At 44.6% G+C, this 27689-nt stretch overlaps 1 protein-coding gene across 2 annotated transcripts; it reads left to right on the forward strand.

Moving 5' to 3' along the window:
* The first annotated feature begins 9567 nt into the window (after positions 1-9567).
* Positions 9568-26901, forward strand: LOC121532245 (ras association domain-containing protein 8). Of its 2 annotated transcripts, XM_041838074.1 has the most exons (7): positions 9568-9853; positions 18632-18735; positions 20548-20789; positions 22556-23379; positions 23898-24095; positions 24361-24511; positions 26340-26901. In XM_041838074.1, exons 3-7 carry the CDS (start codon positions 20687-20689, stop codon positions 26459-26461), a joined length of 1398 nt encoding a protein of 465 aa, XP_041694008.1. In that variant the 5' UTR covers positions 9568-9853; positions 18632-18735; positions 20548-20686; the 3' UTR covers positions 26462-26901. The 2 variants fall into 2 exon arrangements, with proteins under 2 accessions (XP_041694008.1, XP_041694007.1); XM_041838073.1 differs by lacking the exon at positions 18632-18735.
* Positions 26902-27689: the final 788 nt, after the last annotated feature.

The raw sequence follows: 27689 nt of genomic DNA on the forward strand, positions 1-27689 counted from the left end.
GGAATAAATTGTCAGCCTCCCAGTGAAGCTGGAACAATAACAGATAGGGGGCGCCTCCACTATATATAGGCTCTAAATATAACTGGAACATACTGGAGGGACGTCATTCCCAGACAAGGAAATGATTTGGTGATCCGGTGTCAGTTTTCCTCGGATTTCACTGGTATACCTTCTGCGCAGAATATGTGCATAGAGTTAGACGCTAAAAACATACAGCTAGGCTCGGGGACGCCAAACAGAGAGACGGTAACCAACTGACACAATCACCCATATGCGTAAAATTAAAATTACGCATGTGCATAAAAGTAATGTGCGCAGTTTTATGTTGTTTTTTAAGTTGTCAGAAATGCGCAGAACAGCTATGGACAGAACATAGAGATACAGTAGATAGAGGAATCTAGTGCCCAAAATACAATTTAAGCCGCTGCCAGCGCCATTGAGGACTATCCCCATTTTGAAGTAGTCAACTGGGTGGGACTTCCTTGGGTTAAGAAAAGATAATGTCATTTCATCCAGGTCATCAGTCGGGATCAGCCAATGAATTATACTTGTGAGCAAACATACCAAAACTACAGGTGGCAGTAAATCGCCAACCTTTGCTTTATACATGTTCAAACAACACACTCCAAGTGGCAGTATGCACCCTTTCAGTTTGTTTACCAACACATAGAAGTAATAGAAGAAGAAATGTAGCGACTAATCTCGGACAAAAATTGTGTAGTTGTTAAAAAATATATTCTGCAAGCAAGCATCAGAGAAATACACTAACTCTGGTGGACAGGGCTTTTTCTTCCAACCAATCAGGTGAGGGGGTTGTCATTCTGGGGAACGCGCTTTCACGTTTCACAGGGTTCCGGTCTGGAATCACGCTTCCAACTGTGCTAAATATGTTTCAAATTTGACAAAATTACTAGCTAGCTAAATAATATTCACAGAATTTGAAATCTACAACAAGGCGTTGGTGAGGAAGATGAAGGGAAGAATTAAAACAAGTGTTTCCACATAGTATAGCTGATGCTTTGACATCTATTGATAAACATGCACCTGTTAAGTAACTGAACTGTTAAGGCTCCATGGATTGATGAGGAATTGAAAAACTGTATGGATGAAAGAGATGGGGCAAAAGGAGTGGCTAATAAGTCTGGCTGCACATCTGATTGGCTGAGTTGCTGCAAATTGAGAAATTATGTGATTAAACTCAACAAAAAGAAGAAGAAACTGTATTATGAAGCCAAGATCAATGATATAAAGAATGATGGAAAAAATGATGGTCAGAAAGACAAATTCAACTCCATCTATCATCGAATCAGATGGCTTTTTCATCACGAAACCATGTGATGTTGGCAATTATTTTAATGATTACTTCATTGGCAAAGTGGGCAAACTTAGGCAGCAAATGCCAACAACGAACAATGAGATACTCATGCATAAATAAACTAATAATGAAAGAAAAGCATTGCAAGTTTGAATTTTGTAAAGTTTGTGTGGGAGAGGTGGAAAAATTATTGTTATCAATCAATAATGACAAACCTCCTGGCATTGACAACTTAGATGGAAAGCTACTGAGGATGTTAGCTGACTCTATAGCCACTCCTATCTGTCATATATTTTATCTGAGCCTAGAGGAAAGTCTTTGTCCTCAGGCCTGGAGGGAAGCAAAGTCAGCTTGCTATCAGCTCTTAGCAAACTGTTGGACAAAATTGTGTTTGACTAAATACAATGCTATTTCTCTGTAAACAAATTAACAACAGACTTTCAGCATGCTTATAGAGAAGGGTGACTGATGAATAGAATAAGGCGATTGTGGGAGCTGAACTGTTAGATTTCAGTGCAGCCTTTGATATTATCGACCATAACCTGTTGTTGAGAAAACGTATATGTTATGGCTTTCAACCTCTGCCATATCGTGGATTCAGAGCTATCTATCAAATATAACTCAGGGGGTTTTCTTTAATGGAAGCTTCTCTAATGTAAAACATGTAAAGTGTGGTGAATCGCAGGGCAGCTCTCTAGGCCCTCTACTCTTTTCTATTTTTACCAATGACCTGCCATTGGCATTAAACAAAGCAGGTGTGTCCATGTATGCTGATGATTCAACCATATACGCATCAGCAACCACAGCTAATGAAGTCACTGAAACCCTTAACAAACAGTTGCAGTCAGTTATAGAATTGGTGGCCAGTAATAAACTAGTCCTGAACATCTCTAAAACTAAGAGCATTGAATTTGGTACAAATCATTCCCTAAGTTCTAGACCTCTGCTGAATCTGGTAATGAATGCTGTTGAACAAGTTGAGGAGACTAAATTACTTGGTGTTACCTTAGATTGTAAACTGTCATGATCAAAACATAGATTCAATGGTTGTAAAGATGGAGAGAGGTATGTCCGTAATAAAGAGATGCTCTGCTTATTTGACACCATACTCCACAAAGCAAGTCCTGCAAGCTCTAGTTTGATCTTATCTTGATTATTGTCCAGCCATATGGTCAAGTGCTGCAAAGACCTAGTTAAGCTGCAGCTGGCCCAGAACAGAGCGGGACGTCTTGCTCTTCATTGTAATCAGAGGGCTAATATTAATACTATGCATGCCAGTTTCTCTTGGCTAAGAGTTGAGGAAAGACTGACTGCGTTACTTCTTGTTTTTAGAAGAAACATTAATGTGTTGGAAATTCCAAATTGTTTGCATAGTCAACTTACATACAGCAATGACACACACACTTACCCCACCTGACATGCCACCAGGGGTCTTTTCACAGTCCCCAGGTCCAGAACAAATTCAAGGAAACGTACAGTATTATACAGAGCCATGAGTGCTTGGAACTCCATTCCATCTTATATAGCGCAAGTGAACAGCAAACCTGGTTTTAAAAAAAACAAATAAAGCAACACCTCAGGGCACAAGGCCTCTCCCCCATGTGACCTACTTGTTGTGTGTATTTACTGACATGGATGTGTAACTGATAGATGCACACACACACACACACACACACACTACATGCTAATGTTTTTAACTGTACACTACCGTTCAAAAGTTTGGGGTCACTTAGAAATGTCCTTGTTTTCGAAAGAAAAGCAATTTTTTTGTCCATTAAGATAACATAAAATTGATCAGAAATACAGTGTAGACATTGTTCATGTTGTAAATGGCTGTTGTAGCTGGAAACGACCAATTTTTTTATGGAATATCTACATAGGCATACAGAGGCCCATTCTCAGCAACCATCAGTCCTGTGTTCCAATGGCACATTGTGTTTGCTAATCCAAGTTTATCATTTTAAAAGGCTAATTGAACATTAGAAAACCCTTTTGCAATTATGTTAGCACAGCTGAAAACTGTTGTGCTGATTAAAGAAGCAATAAAACTGGCCTTTCTGAGACTAGTTGAGTATCTGGAGCATCAGCAATTGTAGGTACGATTACAGGCTCAAAATGGCCAGAAACAAATAACTTTCTTCTGAAACTCGTCAGTCTATTCTTGTTCTGAGAAATGAAGGCTATTCATTTACATTTACATTTTGCATTTTCGTCATTTAGCAGACGCTCTTATCCAGAGCGACTTACATATTGGTGCATTCACCTTATGATAGCCAGTGGGACAACCACTTTACAATATATATATATATATATATATTTATTTTTTTGGGGGGGGGTGGGGTAAGGGGGGGTAGAAGGATTACTTTATCCTATCCCAGGTATTCCTTAAAGAGGTGGGGTTTCAAGTGTCTCCGGAAGGTGGTGAGTGACTCCGCTGTCCTGGCGTCGTGAGGGAGCTTGTTCCACCATTGGGGTGCCAGAGCAGCGAACAGTTTTGACTGGGCTGAGCGGGAACTGTGCTTCTGCAGAGGTAGGGGGGCCAGCAGGCCAGAGGTGGATGAACGCAATGCCCTCGTTTGGGTGTAGGGACTGATCAGAGCCTGAAGGTACGGAGGTGCCGTTCCCCTCACAGCTACGTAGGCAAGCACCATGGTCTTGTAGCAGATGCGAGCTTCATCTGGAAGCCAGTGGAGTGTGCGGAGGAGCGGGGTGACGTGAGAGAACTTGGGAAGGTTGAACACCAGACGGGCTGCAGCGTTCTGGATGAGTTGTAGGGGTTTAATGGCACAGGCAGGGAGCCCAGCCAACAGTGAGTTGCAGTAATCCAGACGGGAGATGACAAGTGCCTGGATTTGGACCTGTGCCGCTTCCTGTGTAAGGCAGGGTCGTACTCTGCAAATGTTGTAGAGCATGAACCTACAGGATCGGGTCACCGCCTTGATGTTAGCGGAGAACGACAGGGTGTTGTTCAGGGTCACGCCAAGGCTCTTTGCACTCTGGGAGGAGGACACAACGGAGTTGTCAACCGTGATGGCGAGATCATGGAACGGGCAGTCCTTCCCCGGGAGGAAGAGCAGCTCCGTCTTGCCGTCTTGACTTTGGTCCCAGCTCTCTGCAGGTCATTCACTAGGTCCCCCCGTGTGGTTCTGGGATTTTTGCTCACCGTTCTTGTGATCATTTTGACCCCACGGGGTGAGATCTTGCGTGGAGCCCCAGATTGAGGGAGATTATCAGTGGTCTTGTATGTCTTCCATTTCCTAATAATTGCTCCCACAGTTGATTTCTTCAAACCAAGCTGCTTACCTATTGCAGATTCAGTCTTCCCAGCCTGGTGCAGGTCTACAATTGTGTTTCTGGTGTCCTTTGACAGCTCTTTGGTCATGGCCATAGTGGAGTTTGGAGTGTGACTGTTTGAGGTTGTGGACAGGTGTCTTTTATACTGATAACAAGTTCAAACAGGTGCCATTAATACAGGTAACGAGTGGACAGAGGAGCCTCTTAAAGAAGAAGTTACAGGTCTGTGAGAGCCAGAAATCTTGCTTGTTTGTAGGTGACCAAATACTTATTTTCCACCATAATTTGCAAATAAATTCATTAAAAATCCTACAATGTGATTTTCTGGAAAAAAAATTCTCAATTTGTCTGGCTGACTAAATACTTTTTTCCCCCACTGTCCATACATGGGTCTGGTATCACAATAATGGTATACTGTGCTCTCTCTCTTTGTATGTAAATGCATTGTGTAATATTTGTAAAACGGATTTCTAACGTTTCCAGTTTGCCAGATTATCTGTGCCGTTATGTTTAGCTACCAAAAGTGAGGTCTATTTTAGTTTCATGAAAACATTCTAAATGATGCAAATGTTTCTTTCTCTATGACTCAATTTATCTCTGCTAATCGATCCAAGCGCTTCGACGTCACTACAGTGTCAAAAAATGTGTTGAGCCAAACCTAAAGAGTGTGTTGTGTTTTGTATAGGATTCACTGGTGGTGCATTCCTTCCTGACCAGTCTATTCATGGCAGTCTACCTGTTTGTCTACGACTTGCACTACTTCTCCAAGCTGCAGCTCATCAGTGTGGCCACTACCATCCTTTACTTCACCATGATCATGGTGCTCATATTCTTCCTCTTCACAAGGGAGTCAACAACAGTGCCACACTACGCAAGGCTAGTCTCTGTAATAGGTTTTAGCAGCGGCGCTCAAACAAATTTCACTTTAACAAACACAGTACTGGAGCTTTTGGCAGACTTTGGCAGACTCATCGGCTGTTTCCAGCCACTCCTCTCAATAGGAATTTTTATCCGCCTTTAATAAATGGAAATGTGTGGTGCTGTAATAGCGTGCCGAGCCAGTTGATAATATTGATGGGATGTAAAAATATGTTTGTTGTCTGTGTGCTCCTGAAGTGCTGTGCCCTGTGTGCTTTTTACTTAGTTTTGCGTTTTTATTCATTTATTTCTGGTACCGTCCTTCCTGAGTGGAATCAGGCCTGTGTGGTGTCGCACTGTTAAAATCATCCCAGTGTGGAGATGAAACACCTGTTGTGTTGCATAGCCACATGCTCTATGTCCTCTCTGCTCTAACCTAGGTGTTTTAATGGGCTGATGTGGGTAATACTAATACAGAAATAGCCATTGTAAATGTATTTTCTCCTCTTTACTGCTTTTTGCCTTCTTATGCCATTATGTTTACCACTACAATGCCCTTAAAGCTGTAGTTTAAAGCATGGTTCGACATTGACATCTAGTCTAAACTTACTGTTGAGAGTTAGAATAATAGAATACACAAGGTGCAATTTCGAAATTTGATTGTGCATCAGCAGTCACTCAATTAGCCCATGTCAGCAAAAAAATTAGTCTAGCGGCCAGCTACAGTGAGGGAAAAAAGTATTTGATCCCCTGCTGATTTTGTACGTTTGCCCACTGACAAAGACATGATCAGTCTATAATTTTAATGTTAGGTTTATTTGAACAGTGAGAGACAGAATAACAACAACAAAATCCAGAAAAACGCATGTCAAAAATGTTATAAATTGATTTGCATTTTAATGAGGGAAATAAGTATTTGACCCCCTCTCAATCAGAAAGATTTCTGGCTCCCAGGTGTCTTTTATACAGGTAACGAGCTTGTGTTTGCTTGATAGCTACCTATACATAACTAGCTACCTAGAATAAAATGTGTTTAAGATAAAAAAAATACATTAAAAGTCTTAAAAGCTCTCCAAGGAGTGCTCCTAATCTCAGCTTGTTACCTGTATAAAAGACACCTGTCCACAGAAGCAATCAATCAATCAGATTCCAAACTCTCCACCATGGCCAAGACCAAAAAGCTCTCCAAGGATGTCAGGGACAAGATTGTAGACCTACACAAGGCTGGAATGGGCTACAAGACCATCGCCAAGCAGCTTGGTGAGAAGGTGACAACAGTTGGTGCGATTATTCACAAATGGAAGAAACACAAAAGAACTGTCAATCTCCCTCGGCCTCCATGCAAGTTCTCACCTCGTGGAGTTGCAATGATCATGAGAACGGTGAGGAATCAGCCCAGAACTACATGGGAGGATCTTGTCAATGATCTCAAGGCAGCTGGGACCATAGTCACCAAGAAAACAATTGGTAACACACTACGCTGTGAAGGACTGAAATCCTGCAGCGCCCGCAAGGTCCCCCTGCTCAAGAAAGCACATATACAGGGCCGTCTGAAGTTTGCCAATGAACATCTGAATGATTCAGAGGAGAACTGGGTGAAAGTGTTGTGGTCAGATGAGACCAAAATCGAGCTCTTTGGCATCAACTCAACTCGCCGTGTTTGGAGGAGGAGGAATGCTGCCTATGACCCCAAGAACACCATCCCCACCGTCAAACATGGAGGTGGAAACATTATGCTTTGGGGGTGTTTTTCTGCTAAGGGACAGGACAACTTCACTGCATCAAAGGGACGATGGACTGGGCCATGTACCGTCAAATCTTGGGTGAGAACCTCCTTCCCTCAGCCAGGGCATTGAAAATGGGTCGTGGATGGGTATTCCAGCATGACAATGACCCAAAACACACGGCCAAGGCAACAAAGGAGTGGCTCAAGAAGAAGCACATTAAGGTCCTGGAGTGGCCTAGCCAGTCTCCAGATCTTAAGCCCATAGAAAATCTGTGGAGGGAGCTGAAGGTTTGAGTTGCCAAACGTCAGCCTCGAAACCTTAATGACTTGGAGAAGATCTGCAAAGAGGAGTGGGACAAAATCCCTCCTGAGATGTGTACCAACCTGGTGGCCAACTACTAGAAACGTCTGACCTCTGTGATTGCCAATAAGGGTTTTGCCACCAAGTACTAAGTCATGTTTTGCAGAGGGGTCAAATACTTATTTCCCTCATTAAAATGCAAATCAATTTATAACATTTTTGACATGCGTTTTTCTGGATTTTTTTGTTGTTTTTCTGTCTCTCACTGTTCAAATAAACCTACCATTAAAATTATAGACTGATCATTTTTTTGTCAGTGGGCAAACGTACAAAATCAGCAGGGGATCAAAAATGTTTTTCCCTCACTGTATCTGAACTTGCAGTATGCATGGTCGAATTGCAGACCGGGGTGGGGCCCATTGATCATCAGTTATCATATTAAAAACTGCAAACATTTGCCTCCACCCTATCGCAAAACGTGTAGAGTTGCAGACCCACGAGCCACTGCGGCCCCTAATGATGAGTTCCGTTTTTTTGCGGCCCCCACCCCCATCAAAGTTGCCTATCCCTGCTTTACATGCTTGTACACTTAAGGCACTATTTTACCTTCATATCATTTTTTCAAGTAACAAGTGCTTTGGCATAAAACGAAATTGATCTGAAACACTGCTTAAAGGCCTACCTAACCAAGATTAAAGATCTTGATACTAATTACATAGCTATTACACAATAATGGACACAGTACGAAGCCTGCAGTACGTAGCCTGCTTACACTTAATATTTAAGTTGTAGAGTAATACGTTTCTCAAACATATCAAATGGATGGACTGAGGCGTTCAGACTGTGTCTAGATGGAGCCACAAGGGGTCAGTAGTTATACATTTATGAGCTCGCAGACAATGCCATTGCCAATGCTCCATGAGCTGTTTTCATTCAGTCTTGTGTGTGGCATATAGTATACTTTATGCATATTTATAGCTTTTTTGCTGTAGATTGATATCGAAAACAGTTTGTGGTAGGACTGTAACATTAAGTTGCTCTTAAATCTATGTATTTTTACGTTGTAGTTACATAAACAGATATAGTGTAATTAGCCTACACATTGTGTAGGAGAAGTCTAGATGTATGTTCTTCTCCTCTTCATTTTAAATGTTTGAAGTGCCACTGTCTGTAAATTTGCCATTTTCTCTCAAATTAATTGTCCACTCAATAACACATAGAAGACATAAAAGTGAGACACGAATCCGTAGTATGTGGCATGCACCAATCCAATTTAAACACGTTTTGCTAAATGATCTTCACTGATTCCATAGTATGGGTCCCTACCCAACCCTGTATCTCACTGGCACCTTGGCTCAAGCCTGTCTATTAGCTCAATTACATATCATATCTGTGAAGATAAGATGACTGTACACTACCAGTCACCCAGCTATTTTCCAGTTAAAAGTCTATAGGCAGACTACCTCAGAAGAAGTTATCTGGTACAGTAAACTGTGTTTGTGGTAATTAGGGCATGTAATGTGCAATCTTGACTGACTCAATCATATGCAGTATTAAATCAGTGCCTCCATGGCAGACTTTCAATAGTCTTCTGTCTTGTCAAAATGATGTGCAAAGCTAAGCAGAAAACTGCGGAACTATCAAGATACTTGTTTACTGATGGAGTTTATAAAGATGATCAGAATCAGCTGCAGACTTTGAATATTAAGGTCCCCAGACTGCATGAATCATAGATTTATATTAAATATCATATATATTCTGCAATTAAATAACAATGCATTGACAAGAGCACTGCCACCACACACTGTATAAAGTGTCTGGCTGTGATAATAGGTGTTTCAAAATACAGAAAATAAATTGTTCACACCAGATAACTTTTCTTATACCTGATGGTCACCATATGGTACCTACTCAAGAAGGCTACCCGACCACTTTCAGGAACCCCACTCCTCTAGGTGAGTACCCCTCTTCCACAAAGTGTATTGCAGCTTTAAAACGGTCCACAATGCCTTGCGGTGTCACAGTTCCGATGCAATGTATTTACAAGCAAAAGTAATGAAATGGGGAGAGACATTTTCCGCAGCTTATTGGTCCGACCGCAAGGGCTAGCGCAGAGACGGCGCATCGATAAACTTTCAGCCAAGGAGATCACAACGCAGCTAATTTTCTCAAGATGCAGTTTTCTCTTTGCTGTGGACGGTATCACTTTGTCGCAGTTCGTACAAGTGATTTATAGGCTTGCGCGGAGTCACATTTGCAGATTCCATTCCTCCACAGCATCTATTTTTCCTAAACTTCAGTCCGGATAGAGAAGACTGAGGGGGACTTCTGTTCGTTTTTCGGCACCTACAACACGAAGGTAAGAGATTACGTTTGTAGTTTCCCCGGTAATGTTAAAATATTACCGTTATACTGTGTTTCTAAAGTAACTAACCCTTCACAACAGTATCCCAGGTGTAGTAATTGGTAATAACACGGGGCAGGGATAACGGAAACATTATTATCAGGTTGCATAGTGGAACATTTGTGCCCTTACAATGTCGCGGTTTCTTTCTCGCGGTAAATAACATCACACTTTCAAAACAATAGTGCAACATTCAGGGCAATTTGCCAGACTTGTTTACTCTGTGGCCCTTGTATTTTAAATATAGGCTACATCCATGCATTGGCTCGCTATTTGAGAATAGACTATAGCCCATACGTTTACATGTTTATAAACATTGAATAATGGTTGATAATGTATACATCCGGATGTCTGTAAAATATTACACTTTTCCACTTTTTCCTCCAATGACACATTTTCCTAGCCTATTTCCCACTCACAATTCAGCTTTTAACACTATTTGATGTAGGCTACCTAACGTTACAGGGCTATTTATGCGGACTATGATTATATTTCCCGTTACCCACTTTAGAGACTAAACTAACTGTAGAGTAGGCCACTACAATGTTTTGGGGGATATGATGCGTTAGAGCAGTAGATGTGCTCCCTGTGTATTGACATTTTGTTCATTAGTTACAATCAGCTATTACACAGATGTTGAAGCAAACCGTGTTGGCCATCAGATAATGTATATCAGTAACTGAGTATTGTGTGTTTTTTGCTGCCTACAGTACACCACTGTCTGTTTGTTCATAAAATATTAAAGAAACAGGCCGACTCCATAAAACTTTCTTCAACCTGTTTCATTTTCCTTCGATTAAGACGCTGTAGTAGCTTAATTAATCCTACAGCTGTGGGAAAGCATGTGTTCAATTACTGCCCTAATGAACTGATGAGACTGCCAGAATATGGACTAAAATAAACCCATGTCCTCATCATGCCCAAACCAACCCTCCAAACCATTAGCCAGAGCAGAGGCCAGGAGACCCGGGTCTGTTGCCCCAATCAGTGGTGCTGCTATGGCCGAGCTCCCGGCATCAGGCTGGCACTTCAAAGCTTGTCTGCTTATAGAGCCATCATGGCAGGAGAACAAAGGCAGTTTTATTTCTGCTGGCTAAATGTGCCGTCCAGATGTTCGGGATCCTGCCAGTGTTGACCTCCCGACTAGGGGAGGGGAGGTGAGGGCCACTCTGGAGTCTAATATAACATCCAGCCAGCCTGATGTTAGGGAGTGAGAGGAGTGTGTGGCTCCAGAAGTTCCTAATGGAAAGCTTTACAGGAGCTGGGGCTATAACCGTGGCAATGGCGTGACTGGGGCTGGTTTTAGTCCCTGGTGAGGGACGGACGTCTCAAGATCCTTCTCCCTGGAGATCTTTGGATTGAGGGGGTAGGAGGAGGGGGTTAGCCTAAATTCTGAGCAAGGGTTCGGCTGGAAGGGTGAGTTCGAGACGAGCCTATGTTTTGGGCCTTCCAGCATATTTCAGGTAGCCTTCTATAACTACAGGATCTTTTCTGGCCAAACTTTGGCCAATTACCTTGTAATCACCTTAACTCAACTTTTTGTATTATCTTAACTGTCTAGACATATTTATTTTATAGTCATTTCAAAGTTGCACAATTTGCACGTCGGCAAACATGTCTACAATGGCTACAGATGTTTTCCACTTTACAATCCAATGTGAAATGTTTCACTTACATTCTAGTATAACATACATACAGAGACCCCACCCACACAAGCAGAACATATATTTTGGTTCTGAATAGCAACTTTAATCTGTTATTTATTTGTAATTAACTTTATTGAAGGCGGTAGGTCTCATCATTGTAGTCAACCTAATGTCATTTTGGACCTGGTCTGACCTGAGAGGATGCTGCTGCTGGCAGTGTGGAGGAGGGAGTAGACTTTAGAGAACCAACCACAAGACTCCTTGCTGACATTCCTTCCTCTTTCTTGTTTTGGTATTTATGTTGAAATGGGAGTGGGGCTTCTGTTTGTAAAAATCTAAACAAAACAAAGTATAATGCTTGTTTTATGCAATTCAATAATAAGATTTACCCAAAGAGTTAGCCTATTTAGCTTAGTTTTTTATTCATAGATTGTAATACAGTCCTTCCTTCTAATTCCTTCCTTCCAATATAAACATAGTCAGCCCACAAAATCACCCACAAAAAAGCCTATAGACTATAACTGATGTAGTACTTTAACTGTGAGTATAATCTATTGTGTATTCATGTTAAACACAGCCCTGAGATCAGAGGGCCGTGCACAGAACCATCCTTATCTCCACGTCATGGCCCATTGCATTCTCACCAGCCAGGAATGCACACTCTGGATGTTATCAGTCTCCACGCTGCAGGATCAAGGCTCTGCTGGTGCCCTGCTGGTGCCCTGTGACGTCCACACTCTACGCACAACTTCCTCAGTCTTACATACTAGACTGTTATGCATTATGGTATTTAGGGCCTGGGGCCCTAGTATGACCAACTACCCAGATATGTTGTGTGTATGAGACATGAGAGTAAGGCCAGGGCAGCACTTGATGGCTAACTGGGGAGATTTAAAGGCATAGTTTCTCAGCCTACTCCAAGACACACACACACACACACACAAGTGTCCCCACCACCACCACAATAAAACAGCATCTGTCTCTGGCTATGGCTGGGAAACAGGGATCCATTTCACAAGAGGCCTAGTCTGGTACCAATTACACTAGAGTGTATAAATTGCTAGTAATTACAGCGTAGCCCTGCAACAGGAAATGCAATTTGAATTAAAGTTCAATAATGGAAATAGTTTGTAAGCACCAGAACCCCCTATCGCACAACACTCTGTAAAAAAATAACTCATTATGGATTGTGGGGGGGGGGGGTGGGCTCTGTTTTACTTTTTGTAATCAGGATAGGGTTGAAGTAAATGTTTATTTAGTTTTTATATATCGCTACCTCTGGTGTTATGTCACTGGTCTCAGCCCTTCAATGGCCTTCAACCTCTCCCCTTTGCCAAAAAGTGATTATATTGTTTCCCCCATAGTGAACAATGGCCTGTAAAGTGCAAGGGGAACATAGGAGGTAATCAAATCAAATGTTATTTGTCACATGCGCTGAATACAACAGGTATTCCCTTACCATGAAATGCTTACTTACAAGCCCTTAACCAACAATGCAGTTTTAAGAAAAATAAGAGTTAAGAAAATATTTACTAAATAAACGAAAGTTTTTAAAAAATAAAAGAGCAACAATAAAATAACAATAACAAGGCTATATACAGGTGGTACCGGTACCGAGTCAATGTGCGGGGGTACAGGTTAGTTGAGGTAATTGAGGTAATATGTACACTACCAGTCAAAAGTTTGGACACACCTACTCATTCAAGGGTTTTTCTTTATTTTTACTATTTTTTACATTGTAGAATAATAGTGAAGACATCAAAACTATGAAATAACACATATGGAATCATATAGTAACCAAAAAAGTGTTATACAAATCAAAATGTGTTTTATATTTGAGATTCTTCAAATAGCCACCCTTTGCCTTGATGACAGCTTTGCACACTCTTGGCATTCTCTCAACCAGCTTCATGAGATAGTCACCTGGAATGCAATTCAATTAACATGTGTGCCTTCTTAAAAGTAGATTTTTGGAATTTCTTTCCTTCTTAATGCGTTTCAGCCGATTAGTTGTGTTGTGACAAGGTATGGGGGTATACAGAGGATAGCCCTATTTGGTAAAAGACCAAGTCCATATTATGGCAAGAACAGCTCAAATAATAAAGAGAAACGACAATCCATCATTACTTTAAGACATGAAGGTCAGTCAATACGGAACATTTCAAGAACTTTGAAAGTTTCTTCAAGTGCAGTCGCAAAAACCATCAAGCGCTATGATGAAACTGGCTCTCGTGAGGACCGCCACAGGAAAGGAAGACCCAGAGTTACCTCTGCTGCAGAGGATAAGTTCATTAGGGTTACCAGCCTCAGAAATTGCAGACCAAATAAATGCTTCACAGAGTTCAAGTAACAGACACATCTCAACATCAACTGTTCAGAAGAGACTGTTTGAATCAGGCCTTCATGGTCGAATTGCTGCAAAGAAACCACTACTAAAGGACACCAATAAGAAGAAGAGACTTGCTTGGGCCAAGAAACACGAGCAATGGACATTAGACCGGTGGAAATTTGTCCTTTGGTCTTGAGTCCAAATTTGCGATTTTTGGTTCCAACCGCCGTGTCCCTGTGTAAGGGCTATTTTATCAAGGAGAATGATAGAGTGCTGCATCAGATGACCTGGCCTCCACAATCCCCCGACCTCAATCCAATTGAGTCGGACCACAGAGTGAAGGAAAAGCAGCCAACAAGTGCTCAGCATATGTGGGAACTCCTTCAAGACTGTTGAAAAAGCATTCCAGGTGAAGCTGGTTGAGAGAATGCCGACACTTTTTGTGTTATTTCATAGTTTTGATGTCTTCACTATTATTCTACAATGTAGAAAATAGTAAAAATAAAGAAAAACTGTTACAGTATATGTAGGTAGGGGTAAAGTGACTATGCGTAGAATATAAACAGCGAGTAGCAGCATCGTAAAAATGCAAATAGTCCGGGTAGCCATTTGATTAGCTGTTCAGCAGTCTTATGGCTTGGGGGTAGAAGCTGTTAAGAAGCCTTTTGGACCTAGACTTGGCGCTCCGCTACCGCTTGCCGTGCGGTAGCAGAGAGAACAGTCTATGACTAGGGTGGCTGGAGTCTTAGGGTTATTTTTAGGGCCTTCCTCTGACACCGCCTGGTATAGAGGTCCTGGATGGCAGGAAGCTAGGCCCCAGTGATGTACTGGGCCGTAGGCACTATCCTGTGTAGCGCCTTGCTGTCGGAGGCCGAGCAGTTGCCATACCAGGCGGTGATGCAGTCAGGATGCTCTCGATGGTGCAGCTGTATAACTTTTTGAGGATCTGAGGACCAATGCCAAATCTTTTCATTCTCCTGAGGGGGAATAGGCGTTGTCGTGCCCTCTTCACAACTGTCTTGATGTGTTTGGACCATGATAGTTTGTTGGTGATGTGGACACCAAGGACCTTGAAGCTCTCAGCCTGCTCCACTACAGCCCCCTCGATGAGAATGGGGGTGTGCTCTGCCCTCCTTTTCCTGTAGTCCACGATCATTTCCTTTGTCTTGATCACACTGAGGGAGAGGTTGTTGTCCTGGCACCACACTGCCAGGTCTCTGACCTCCTCCCTATAGGCTGTCTCATCGTTGTCGGTGATCAGGCCCATCACCATTGTGTCATCGGCAAACTTAATGATGGTGTTGGAGTCGTGCTTGGCCACGCAGTCATGGGTGAACAGGGAGGACAGGAGGAGACTAAGCACGCAGCCCTGAGGGACCCCGTGTTGAGGATTAGCGTGGCAGATGTGTTGTCACCTACCCTTACCACCTGGGGGCGGCCCGTCAGGAAGTCCAGGATCGAGTTGCAGAGGGAGGTGTTTAGTCCCAGGGTCCTTAGCTTAGTGATGAGCTTTGAGGGCACTATAGTGTTGAATGCTGAGCTGGAGTCAATGAATAGCATTCTCACGTAGGTGTTCCTTTTGTCCAAGTGGGAAAGGGCAGTTTGGAGTGCAATAGAGATTGCGTCATCTGTGGATCTGTTGGGGCGGTATGCAAATTTAAGTGGGTCTAGGGTTTCTGTGATGATGGTGTTGATGTGAGCCATGACCAGCCGTTCAAAGCACTTCATGGCTACAGACGTGAGTGCTACGGGTCGGTAGTCATTTAGGCAGGTTACCTTGGTGTTCTTGGGCACAGGGACTATGGTGGTCTGCTTGAAGCATGTAGGTATTACAGACTCGGTCAGGGACAGGTTGAAAATGTCAGTGAAGACATTTGCCAGTTGGTCAGCGCATGCTCAGAGTACACATCCTGGTAATCCGTCTGGCTTGTGAATGTTGACCTGTTTAAAGGTCTTACTCACATCGGCTATGGAGAGTTTGATCACACAGTTGTCCGGAACAGCTGGTGCTCTCATGCATGCTTCAATGTTGCTTGCCTCGAAGCGCGCATAGAAGTCATTTAGCTCGTCTGGTAGGCTTGTGTCACTGGGCAGCTCGCGGCTGGGCTTCCCTTTGTAGTCTGTAATAGTTTGCAAGCCCTGCCACATCCGAGGAGCGTCGGAGCCGGTGTGGTAGGATTCCATCTTAGTCCTGTATTGACGCTTTGCCTGTTTGATGGTTTGTCGGAGGGCATAGCGGGATTTCTTATAAGCGTCCGGGTTAGAGTCCCGCTCCTTGAAAGCGGCAGCTCTACCCTTCAGCTCAGAGCAGATGTTGCCTGTAATCCATGGCTTCTGGTTGGGGTACGTACGGTCACTGTGGGGACATCGTCATCGATGCACTTATTGATAAAGCCGATGACTGATGTGGTATACTCCTCAATGCCACCGGATGAATCCCGGGTAACATATTCCAGTCTGTGCTAGCAAAACTTAGCATCTGCGTCATCTGACCACTTCCGTATTGAGCGAGTCACTGGTACTTCTTGCTTTAGTTTTTGCTTGTAAGCAGGAATCAGGAGGATATAATTATGGTCAGATTTGCCAAATGGAGGGCGAGAGGGAGCTGTGTACATGTCTCTGTGTGTTTTTAATGTCCCGTGGGTAGGATAGTCTTGAACGGAGCTCATCCAGTTTTTCTCCAATGATTGCATGTTGGCCAATAGGATGGATGGTAGAGGCGGGTTACCCACTCGCAGACACATTTTTACAAGGCACCTGGACCTGCGTCCCCTGTATCGGCGTCTCTTCTTCATGCGAATGACGGGGATTTGGGCCTAGTCTGGTGTCAGCAGTAAATCCTTCGCGTCCGACTCATTAAATAAAAAATCTTCATCCAGTTCGAGGTGAGTAGTCGCTGTTCTGATATCCAGAAGCTCTTTTCGGTCATACGAGACGGTGGCAGAAACATTATGTACAAAATAAATTACAAACAACGCAAAAAAACACACAAAATAGCACAATTGGTTAGGAGCCCGTAAAACGGCAGCCATCTCCTCTGGCGACATAGACATCTATCATAGAAAAATCTGATGTGGAACAAGACTGTTTTTCTGCTAGAGGACCTTTGTCCTCAAAACAGCTCAGTTGTTCCCCAAGAAGTTTCTCCCAACTCCCAGAGTCAAGTTGTGCCTGATTCTTTGTGTTAGCCCCATGATGAATATCCATTTTGTTTCTCCTCAAACGGCCATTTGTTCTTCAAGGAAATGCATGATATTCATACCAGTCTACTGCAGTACAGTTCATCAGGAATACATCGTAGTTGTAGGCCTAAATTAAGGAAATAAATATGATAATTTCATTCATGACTTGTCTTACGTCAAGTGGTGTCACTTGCTGCTTATCCCTCAATTTACAGGGAATCAGTGCAGACAGAGTATTTGCGCTATGAGACAATGATTTAAGGGATGCCCTTATCCTTCCTACCTATGGTCACGAAACCTCACCACACGAAACCTCACCCCAGCACAGCCATATTTCCCATGGCTCAGAGATGTACATGCTCACTCTATAGGATACTATCTCTGTGGCAGTGTCCTGTTGTAGAGGTTGGGAACCTGGGCCAGCTCCTCGCCTGGTAAAGAGATAGCAGTGCCTGGCCCGTGCCCCTGTGTGTGGGAGGACCCAGAGGAACATATGGTGACTTGCACTAGCATCAGTCAGTGGAAGTCCTGGCCCTGATGCTAACTCTCTGGGCTCCTGCAGCCCCAGACCTTTGGGCTGACAACAGGGGGAACAGCCGTAGCAGCAACCTGGGTCTCAGCAGACACACTGCCCACAGCACCCTGTACTCACACACCTCACTGAGCAGACAGGAAGCCAGCCCAGAGACCACCAGCCTGAACTATGAAGCTGTGCCACATTGAGACAAATGACAAATGCATCTTGGGTCATCTGGGATTTGGGCTGTTTTGAGTTTTATGTTACAGCAATAAAGCATCAATTTATTTTAGCTGTTCTTGGAGTTGAAATGGAATGGGTTGGTATGTAGTGTAAGCCGTGTATCTCACGGAATGCTCCTTGGCTCAGGTTTGTGATCAACTCCACAGGATCAGGCCATGGGCATCTCTGCAGGCTGGCAGGGAAAAGGGGCAGAGTTGGCAGAGAGATGGACCTGTGCCCTGTGTGCCACTGGCTTGGCACCAACCTATGTTGTCCTGTTTCATTGTCAGTTATATACATACTGTAATGGACTTGCTGGTGTGGACTTTCTGTTTGTGTTTACTGTATGCTAAGCTTATATGGATAATCTTATATGGATCACCACTTTTCATGTCATATTGTAATACCTGCCAACGTGTGTTACAACATGGTATTATGACGCATTAGTACCATCACTGTGTAGACATAACCACTGGCTGTTTTCCTGGGGGGATTGTACCATTATAAAACCAAACTGGTTCTGGCTAATAACCTTGACCCATTTCAATGGGGGAGTGTTGTCAGTTTCATGTCAACCCCTGACACACACATACACACACACACACACACACACACACACACACACACACACACACACACACACACACACACACACACACACACACACACACACACTGTATTCCAGTGTCCATTCAGGCCTTTTCACTCTTTACACTCCCCTGGGAAAAAATGGTAAAACAAAATGGTGACAGAGTTATGGGTCAGTGCAGAAAAATCTCCCAGGGTCCTCTTTGTGTGTGACTCGCAGCCTGTTTCCCTCCATCCCTCTATCTGCAGTCTGCTGCCATTTAAGGGCAATCTGGATGAAGGACAAAAGCACTTTCTAACCAGCTATAAATACGCCAGGAATAGAGAGATCATCAGCCAAGCCAGAGACAAAGGTGACACATACACACACACACACACACACACACACAAACAGAGTTTTTGTTTGCAGCCCTCATTTGCCTGGTCCTAAAATGATAGATTGTTCTTTCAAAGCCCCTAGTTCTATTTAGCTGAACTGATTTTATCTCGCAGTGCTGTTTAGTGTTCCGGACCCACTGTGTTTAGCGAAGCACCATGTGAGCAGTAGTGTGTGTGTGTGTGTGTGTCTGAGCGCGTGTGCGCGTGCATATGTGTCTGTAAGATGACATTGAGAACATGGAGAGGGAACGTGGGGGGTGGGGGAGGTGTGGAGGGGGGTTAAGTGACCAGCAGGGGAATAGATCTCTGTGCTCAACTGCAGTATGAAGGTCAGCCCTCTATGGGGCATCGCAGCTCTGGACAACGGCCATCTAGCTACTCTCTCTTCATAGACTCTGTCCTTGAAGAGGACTGCGATGGAGCTGAGCTGGGTTTTCTTTTGAAATGTCCCTAATTTGATCTGATTTCGCAATTCCATATTAACCTTTCTTCCATGGTCCATTGTGTGGCAGGAAGGAATATAGAATGTGCCAGACTGCATGGACCAAGGCCACTGGCCATGTTTTTTTTAAAACTCAGAGTCTACTACAGTCACAAAAGCAGTCTTGTTCATTTTGTATGGAATGAACTTGACTGGGAAGTGATTGCGGTTCAAAATGAATGTGAGACAAATATGCATTTCTGATAAAGCTGGTAGTCTTCGGTTTATGTCCTAAATTCTTCAGAGTTTACCACATACTTCATTGGATTACTACAGTGAAGCTATTTTGAAGCTCATACAGTGAACAACACACAGAGCATTATGCAGAAAACAAACCAACGTTTTGGCCATATGTTCCTCATCAAATCAAGACAGAAGTGCAAACATACACTTCACTTTTCCTTTTCAACACATCGTGTGCATCTGTTCCCTGTTCCTTTGGTGACCATTCTCTCTCTAGAGGTCTCGTAAGACTTTTCTGTGTGTATACATTTGCACAATAAAACGTTTCGCTTGCCATAGGATCTCTGTGAAAAGTTGGCACATCTGCGGCAAAATACGAGACCCTTGACTCCGAGACGTCAAAAGCAAGTCCTTGTTCCCTTCATCCTCCTCATCCTCTCCCTCCTCTGTTGCAGTCTCTCTTCCTGCCCCCCCTTTCCATTTCACCTTTCACTCACTTATCCTGCTCTCCCCCTCTCTATTGCACTGACGCCATCTTCCTGCTCTCTCCTCACTGTTGTTTCCTTACGATTCTCCGTAAAATAACAGGAACTTGGCTCAGAGCATCAGTACTGGCAGGCTCTTCCAGTCTAACCCCCCTAAAGACGTACCTATTCACAGAGCCGGGATGAAAACAACAGTGTCATGTCCGGCTGGTCCCAGTATGCCTGGCTGGGTGGTTGGACGGTTCTGTCATTCAACAACTGTTTGAGCCATCCTCCTTTTCCTCAACAGGTCCTAAAAATAGTGGCACACATTTTCAGGCTGGTATTGTTTTCAGGCCATGATGAATGAGCCATCTCCCATAGCTACTACCTATCTCCTCACTGACTATACTGACAACAACTTCTACATGTACCAAATAAATAGTTTTACTGAATTCAAAAGATCCTCAGCCAGTGGGTGAAAACTGGTTGAAATTACAACATTTCAACTAGAAACCTATTTCAACTAGTTTGGTCCAGTTTTGACCAGTTTTGCTCAGTTCTGGGCAGAGAATCTAACAAACCAAAACAATGTTGTCCTCTTAAATGTGCTTCCTGACCAGGTCCTTCCTGTTTTGCTCTGTGTTCTTCCTCTTCAGTGAGGTGGTGGCCAGAGGGGCTGCAGCTGGAGCCACCCTGCACAGCTGGAGCTTCCAGGAATGACGGGGCCAACCCACCGCAGCCGGCCCCCTCGCAGCACCTGACCTGAGTCACCTGACCTGAGTCACCTGACCCAGCATGGAGCTCAAGGTCTGGGTGGACGGGGTCCAGAGGGTTGTATGTGGGGTCACCGAGGCAACCACCTGCCAGGAAGTGGTCATCGCTCTAGCCCAAGCCATAGGTGAGCTCTGACCTATTACTCTTGACCAAGGCTTTAGGATGCTTTAGGCTACTAATATTTGAAATATATAAAGTATTAGCATTTATGCCTGTAGTAGGCCTATACTTTGTTTTCTGAATGTGCTTTGCCCCGTCATTAAGGATTATATTGATATACTGAGTAATATAATGATCATGTAATGCACCTCTATCCTAACCATTTACCTGTGAGACTTTGGTTATGTAGGATACTGTCTTTGTCACCAAGCCATAGTTGATTGACTGCGTGCAATGTGGACCAGTGTTAAGTGTTTAGAACTACTAACAGTAGTACTCAAGTATAGAGAGTGAAGAAGATATACTGATTCTCTGTTGTAATGTGTTGCTCCACTTGCTTGTATAAGAAATGGTGGTTAATTAAACTCCAATTTTAATTAAGAGCTGTCTTAAAATTAGGCTTGCTGCAGAAAACGTATTAGCTTGTCGCTAATTGAAAATAGGCCTAATGAAATGAACAAATATGTGTTCCTCTCCTCCTGCCTACGCCTCAACCTCCTGGTGCTGTAGTGAGAGATAGAGGGTCTTAGTCAGAGGCTTTATTTGGATCAGATTCCCCTTCCTCCCTCCATCCCTCCCTTCATCCCTCCCTCCATCCCCCTCTCTCTTAGTGAGAGGAGAGGAATGGAGCAGCCTGTATTGACATCACTTCCCACTATGTGGGGCAGGCAAGAGGAGGGAAAGTCTGACTCATCCCTCCATCTCTCGCCAGGAAGGGGAAAAGCAGAACCACTGACTGCAGCCCCCTCCTCTCTTCCCCTCGCCTCCTCTCTTCCCCTCTCCTCCTCTCTCCTCCTCTCCTCCTCTCTTCCCCTCTCCTCCTCTCTTCCCCTCGCCTCCTCTCTTCCCCTCTCCTCCTCTCTCCTCCTCTCCTCCTCTCTTCCCCTCTCCTCCTCTCTTCCCCTCTCCTCCTCTTTCCTCCTCCTCCTCTCTTCCCCTCTCCTCCTCTCTCCTCCTCTCTTCCTCTCTCCTCCTCTCTCCTCCTCTCTTCCCCTCTCCTCCTCTCTCCTCCTCTCCTCTCTTCCCCTGTCCTACTTTTTCTTCCTACTTTCTTTTCTTCTCTTTCATGAGATACAGTTTGCATCATCTCTTCTTTGGTAAAATCGCCATAGAACCGCTTATAATATGGGATACTGCTTCTTACTCTCCCTTACTCTCCCAAGTGACATTTATATTTATTCAATTTGCGACAGTTTTACACATGGTGATCATCAATTTAATACTGAGATCCACTGATCCTAAACCTCTGTATATTCTGGGTTTAAAGAGGGGTCCTATGCACAGTACTAATGTCTAATGACAAGGTTAATGTTAGGTTTATTGGGTTTATCTCTAGTTGGGACAAGCTTTTGGCAAGAGACTGTGTGTATCAGGGGGTTGTCTCGGTCTCTTTGGCCTTGTTACGTGTGTGAAAATTGGAAATTGGAAAATTAAATTTCATATATCATATGACCTAAAACAGGGTTATTAATCACTCTGCATAGATTGATGTTAAATTATTCAAGACTCCTACATTCGCTTTGCGCTTTTTAATAGCTGGCGATGGATGCACTGATACTTATCCTATTGATCCACATGAAATATGATTACCACAAGAGCTATTGTTAATCTCAATGGATTTGTTAGTTAGTTTGTCAAAGTACATAGGCTGAGAAGACATTCGCAAAAACATACACAAAAACATACACAAAAAGCCTACATAACTGAACTTGTCTTATCTGTTTTTCCCAGGCCGCACTGGGCGCTATACCCTGGTGGAGCAATGGCGGGACACAGAGCGCCACCTGGCCCCCCACGAGAGCCCAGTGGCCTCCATCAACACCTGGGGTCAGTATGCCGGTGACGTCCAGCTGATCCTGCACCGCACGGGCCCCTCCCTGACTGAACGCCCCCCCTCCGAGGGGCCTCCGCTCCGGGGCCCGGAACGCGGTCTCCACCGGCAGAGCCTCCCCCCGCTTGCCAAGCTCCGCCACCCCAGCGAGCGCTCCCTCCGCCGCCGCGAGCCGCGCCGCAAGTCCCTCACCTTCACCGGCGGGCCCCGAGGCCTCCGGGACATCCTGAGTGGAGGCCGGGCTTGGGAGGGGAGGGAGGCCGAGGCCAAACAACGTCTCCTACTCCAGGGGAACGTTGGGAACCAGAACAACCACCACTATGCAGCAGCCGCAGCGGTAGCCCCAGTGGGGGCAGTGTCCCCTGGCATGTGGGCCTGCCGCATGGATGACCTGGTCAGACTGGTGGGGCTCCAGAGAGAGACTCTGGTTGTGCTGAGGAAGAGGCTGGAAGCCTATGAGGCTGATCTGCAGACCTGGGGTGGACGTGGGGATGGCAGAGGGGGAGAGGAGGCCAGAGGAGCAGGGGGGCTGATGGAGGAGATAGGGAGGCTGGAGAGACGACTGAGGAAGAACGAGGTGGAGATGGAGGAGGAGGAGTTTTGGGCCAGCGAACTGCAGATTGAGCTGGAGAGCGAGAGGCAGCTGGAGGACAGGCTTGAGGAGCTGATGGGACGTCTGCAGGGCGCTAAGCTCGACCTGGGGGACAGGATGGCTCTGGTACAGGTGGGTGGGGCACACCTCGGATTTATGACCCATGGGCATTAGTCAGATATGCACAAGTGGCCTGGACACTATTATTGCTCACCTAAATTGCACGAAACTGCACTTGCACTGTTGTACTTTGTATAGTTTATTTCATGATCTCAAGGATGATGTGCTCCTGATGGTGTTTAATGTCAGTTTTTATGTGGTGAAGCCAAAGACACATTTCCACATTGCGTGGACAATAAAGTTTTTGTAATTCTAATTCTAATTAGAAATGTTACGATTTCTGTTGAATATGACATTGTTATAATCATTTAACATTAAAGGTGTACAGGCACCTCACATCACCATTTTAAAGACAGCCAATGCCTGTTCTCTCTCTGAATGTCTCTCTATGCCTTTCTATGCACTTCCATCTGTATTTATAACAGACTACCTGCAAAACAGATGATGTGGCTAGGGTGCTGGGAAGCCTATATTCTCCTAACCATCTCCTACTCCTATTGGTCTCAAACTAAAACCTGTCTGTGTGTCAGGGTGTGGAGGCGGGTCTCGAGGAGGAGCGTCTGCAGCGGGAAAGACAGGAGACTCAGAGGGTGAGCGAGGTGGAGGCCAGGGCGCAGGTGCTCAGGGCCCGCACGGAGCTCAAGACTCAGGACAGACAGGCCGTCCAGCTGGAGAGCAGCTGCAGAGCCGTGGACAGGTCCCTAAGCCAGAGTGGCAAGAGACTGCAGGTCAGACACATGCATTGACATGCACTCACATATACACAACCCTGATGCATGAGCGTACACATAAACAAATGCACATAGAAACATATAGAATGTTGAAGGAACATACTGGTGGACACACACACCATGGGCAGATTGTTGGGGCATAATATGTAGCCCACCCACGCACCAGGAACAGAGGACCAGTCAGTATGGATACAGATTATAGGAAGTATAGATGGCAAAAATATAGATTTATATCGTTGATCAATCTGTATCTCCCCTCCAGGACATGCAGCATGAGCTGGAGCAGCTGACCAAGGAGCTGAGACAGGTCAACCTGCAGCAGTTCATCCAGCAGACTGGCACCAAGGTCACCGTGCTGCCAGCCGAGCCCAGTGAGGACGAGGAGGGGACTACCCACACCGGACAGGGCACAGGTAATTTACTTCAAATGAGCTAGATGCATCAATCCTCTTTGTGGGTGCAGCCTCTTGCATTGCTCTACTCTGCAATATCTTTGGTTCTACTGCTCGTGGTCACGTCATATTGCTGAGTCTCAGTTTATTCACCTTATTCTTTGAAAAGGCATAATAATAACATATTATGTGATTAATTGCTGATGAATTAAACACAACCAATAACAAGCCTGTCCATACTGAACAAAGACAGGCAACTTCATGACATTGGCTATATCACTACCACTGTGCAGAAGGTGTATTTACATGCCATTTCCCTTGTCGGGCGACATATCTGTGGAGCAAAAGAGCACAGATCTGTGCAAAACATACTGTAAACCTTCAAATTAAATCATGCTGCCATCATGTAAATTAAATCACGCTGATTCATTAAATGACCATTTTTGCACAGATCTGTGATATTTTTTATGTAAAACATAATTCCGCTCTTCACTGCTCTGCCTGCCAGGTCACTCAGTCAGTCCAACTAAGGCTTTTATACAGCAGTTATCATTTTCTCTGTGACGTCCCTCTGCCTGCTGAGAGAGGATTACTCAGCTACAGAGCGCTACAGAGAGCTACAGAGAGAGAGAGAGAGAGAGAGAGGGAGAGAGGGAGGGAGAGAGCAAGAGAGAGTGTGCGAGCGTGTGCGAGCATGTGTGCATTTGTTTCACCCCCTCCAGTGGCACTTATGTCTCCATGCCAACGGCTGCCTAGATACGGCTGCTGGCCGCCACCTCAGCTCTTCCTCTCTCCCTCCATCATCATATCCCTCCATCACTCTCTCCTGCCGTCCTCCCTCCATCTCATGCTCAGCAGTTTCTGTGATGGACTCAGTGGACTGTATCTTGCTTGCCAAGAGGCTAGGCTGGCCTGGCAGAAAGAACAGAGGAAGACAGAGAGCTAAGACTATGCATAAATAATAAACAGCGAGTAGCAGCAGTGCAAACAGTCCGGGTGGCCATTTGATTAATTGTTCAGCAGTCTTATGGCTTGGGGGTAGAAGCTGTTAAGGAGCCTTTTGGACCTGGACTTGGCGCTCCGGTACCGCTTGCCGTGTGGTAGCAGAGAGAACAGTCTATGACTTGGGTGACTGGAGTCTTTGACAATTATTTGGGCCTTCCTCTGGCACCGCCTAGTATATAGGTCCTGGATGGCAGGAAGCTTGGCCCCAGTGATGTACTGGGCTGTACGCACTACCCTCTGTAGCGCCTTACGGTCAGATGCCGAACAGTTGCCATACCAGGCGGTGATGCAACCGGTCAGGATACTCTCGATGGTGCAGCTGTAGTGTTCCATGTTAGAAACTGTAAAAAGACTGTGGTTTTATGCACTAAACCATACCTTTTTAAAATATCCTCTGTATCAACCCACACAGCAGTACACCTTTAAATCCCCCCTCACCCACCAGGTTTTCCCAGATCACTTTTCCAAATAATTTTGAATAACTGTGTTTTACCATGTGCTTACCACCTCATGTAAAGGGTAGGCTCTTGAATGTATATTATTATTCATGCTAATGGTTTTGCATTATGTAAAGTAATGCGTTTAATGTTCATGTCCTTCTAATAACCTAGCAGGACATGTGTGTTGAATCAGCAAGAGCCCTCCATGTTTGGCCATTGAATTAACTGCTATGGCTGGTGTCATGCATAGCTCAATGCTGACACCCTGTGGACAGACCTAGTAACACATTTACATCTGAGAAGTAGATTTGAAGGTAACAAATATCTAAAGCAAAATAAAGTAACTAATTATCTCTCTCTCTTTATATATTTTTTCTCCATCTCTCCCTCTCTCTCTCTTTCAGACCTGGTTCCTCTGTCCGGTTCCCTGAAGCGTCCAGTCTCCTCCCACCCGATGCCCGGTCACCTTCGGGTCCTGCAAAGCCCGCTGACGTCTGGCTTAAACCCAGAAGGGATCTACGTGTAAGAGGACAGAGGACAAAGAGGGGGGATGTCTATGTTCCCCTGCCAGCTGGCCCCTCACTACCAACCTAAAGGTAGCCTGCTTGGTAGTCTGGTCCCAAAACGGTTTTCTTTAGCCAACTCCTCTCCTAGTCACTCCTAGTCAGGAGTTGGTTATATACAGATCTGGGATAAGACTAGCTCAAGGATGTGATAGGACGTCCAGGTAAAGGATACTTCAGTAACACTCTCCTGTCTATGCTCTGTCATGGATAAAATGACCTCCACTTACAGAGAGGATATGGCTAGAGGCCATTGTGTACAAGCACTCCAAGTCTCCCACATGGGAAAACACATGATGATGATTGCTCCAACGATGAAGGAAAAACTAACACCTGCTCTTTCCATGACATAGACTGACCAGGTGAATCCAGGTGAAAGCTATGATCCCTTATTGATGTCACTTGTTAAATCCACTTCAATTCGTGTAGATGAAGGGGAGGAGACAGGTTAAAGAAGGATGTTTAATCCTTGAGACAATTGAGACATGGATTGTGTATGTGTCCCATTCAGAGGGTGAATGATGTAAGTGCCTTTGAACAGGGTATGGTAGTAGGTGCCAGGTGCACCGGTTTGAGCGTGTCAAGAAATGCAACGCTGCTGGGTTTTTCCTGCTCAACAGTTTCCCGTGTGTATCAAGAATGGTCCACCACCCAAAGGACATCCAGCCAACTTGACGCAACTGTGGGAAGCATTGGAGTCAACATGGGCCAGCAACCCTGTGGAACACTTTTGACACCTTGTAGAGTCCATGCCCCGACTAATTTAGGCTGTTCTGAGGGCAAAAGGGGGTGCAACTCAATATAAGTTGTTCCTAATGTTTTGTACACTCAGTGAAGTTGAAATAGACAATCTAGCAACAGACATAAGAAGCGTGTGTCATAGCCCAAATAGTTGCCCATCTATGGAAACCTTGTGACTAAAAGTGATGCGTCATTATCATCATCGCCGTTTTCATCCCTTTAAAGTGCAATTACTTTCTTTTCATTTAAATGAGAAAGCTGTAATGTAGCTACATTTGGACTGCATTGAGTCATGGATGAGATGTCTATACGGTGGCCCAAGTAGCTTTTCATGGATATCTGTTTCTGAAGCATTTATACTGTGTATTTATCATATCAAACTTTGACCCTCAGCTCACATCAACCAACATGCAGACTGTTTCTGCTCTGTTCTGATTGTTATTATACACG

The sequence above is a fragment of the Coregonus clupeaformis genome, chromosome 19, assembly GCF_020615455.1.
Source record: "Coregonus clupeaformis isolate EN_2021a chromosome 19, ASM2061545v1, whole genome shotgun sequence".
Taxonomy (NCBI): Eukaryota; Metazoa; Chordata; class Actinopteri; order Salmoniformes; family Salmonidae; genus Coregonus; species Coregonus clupeaformis.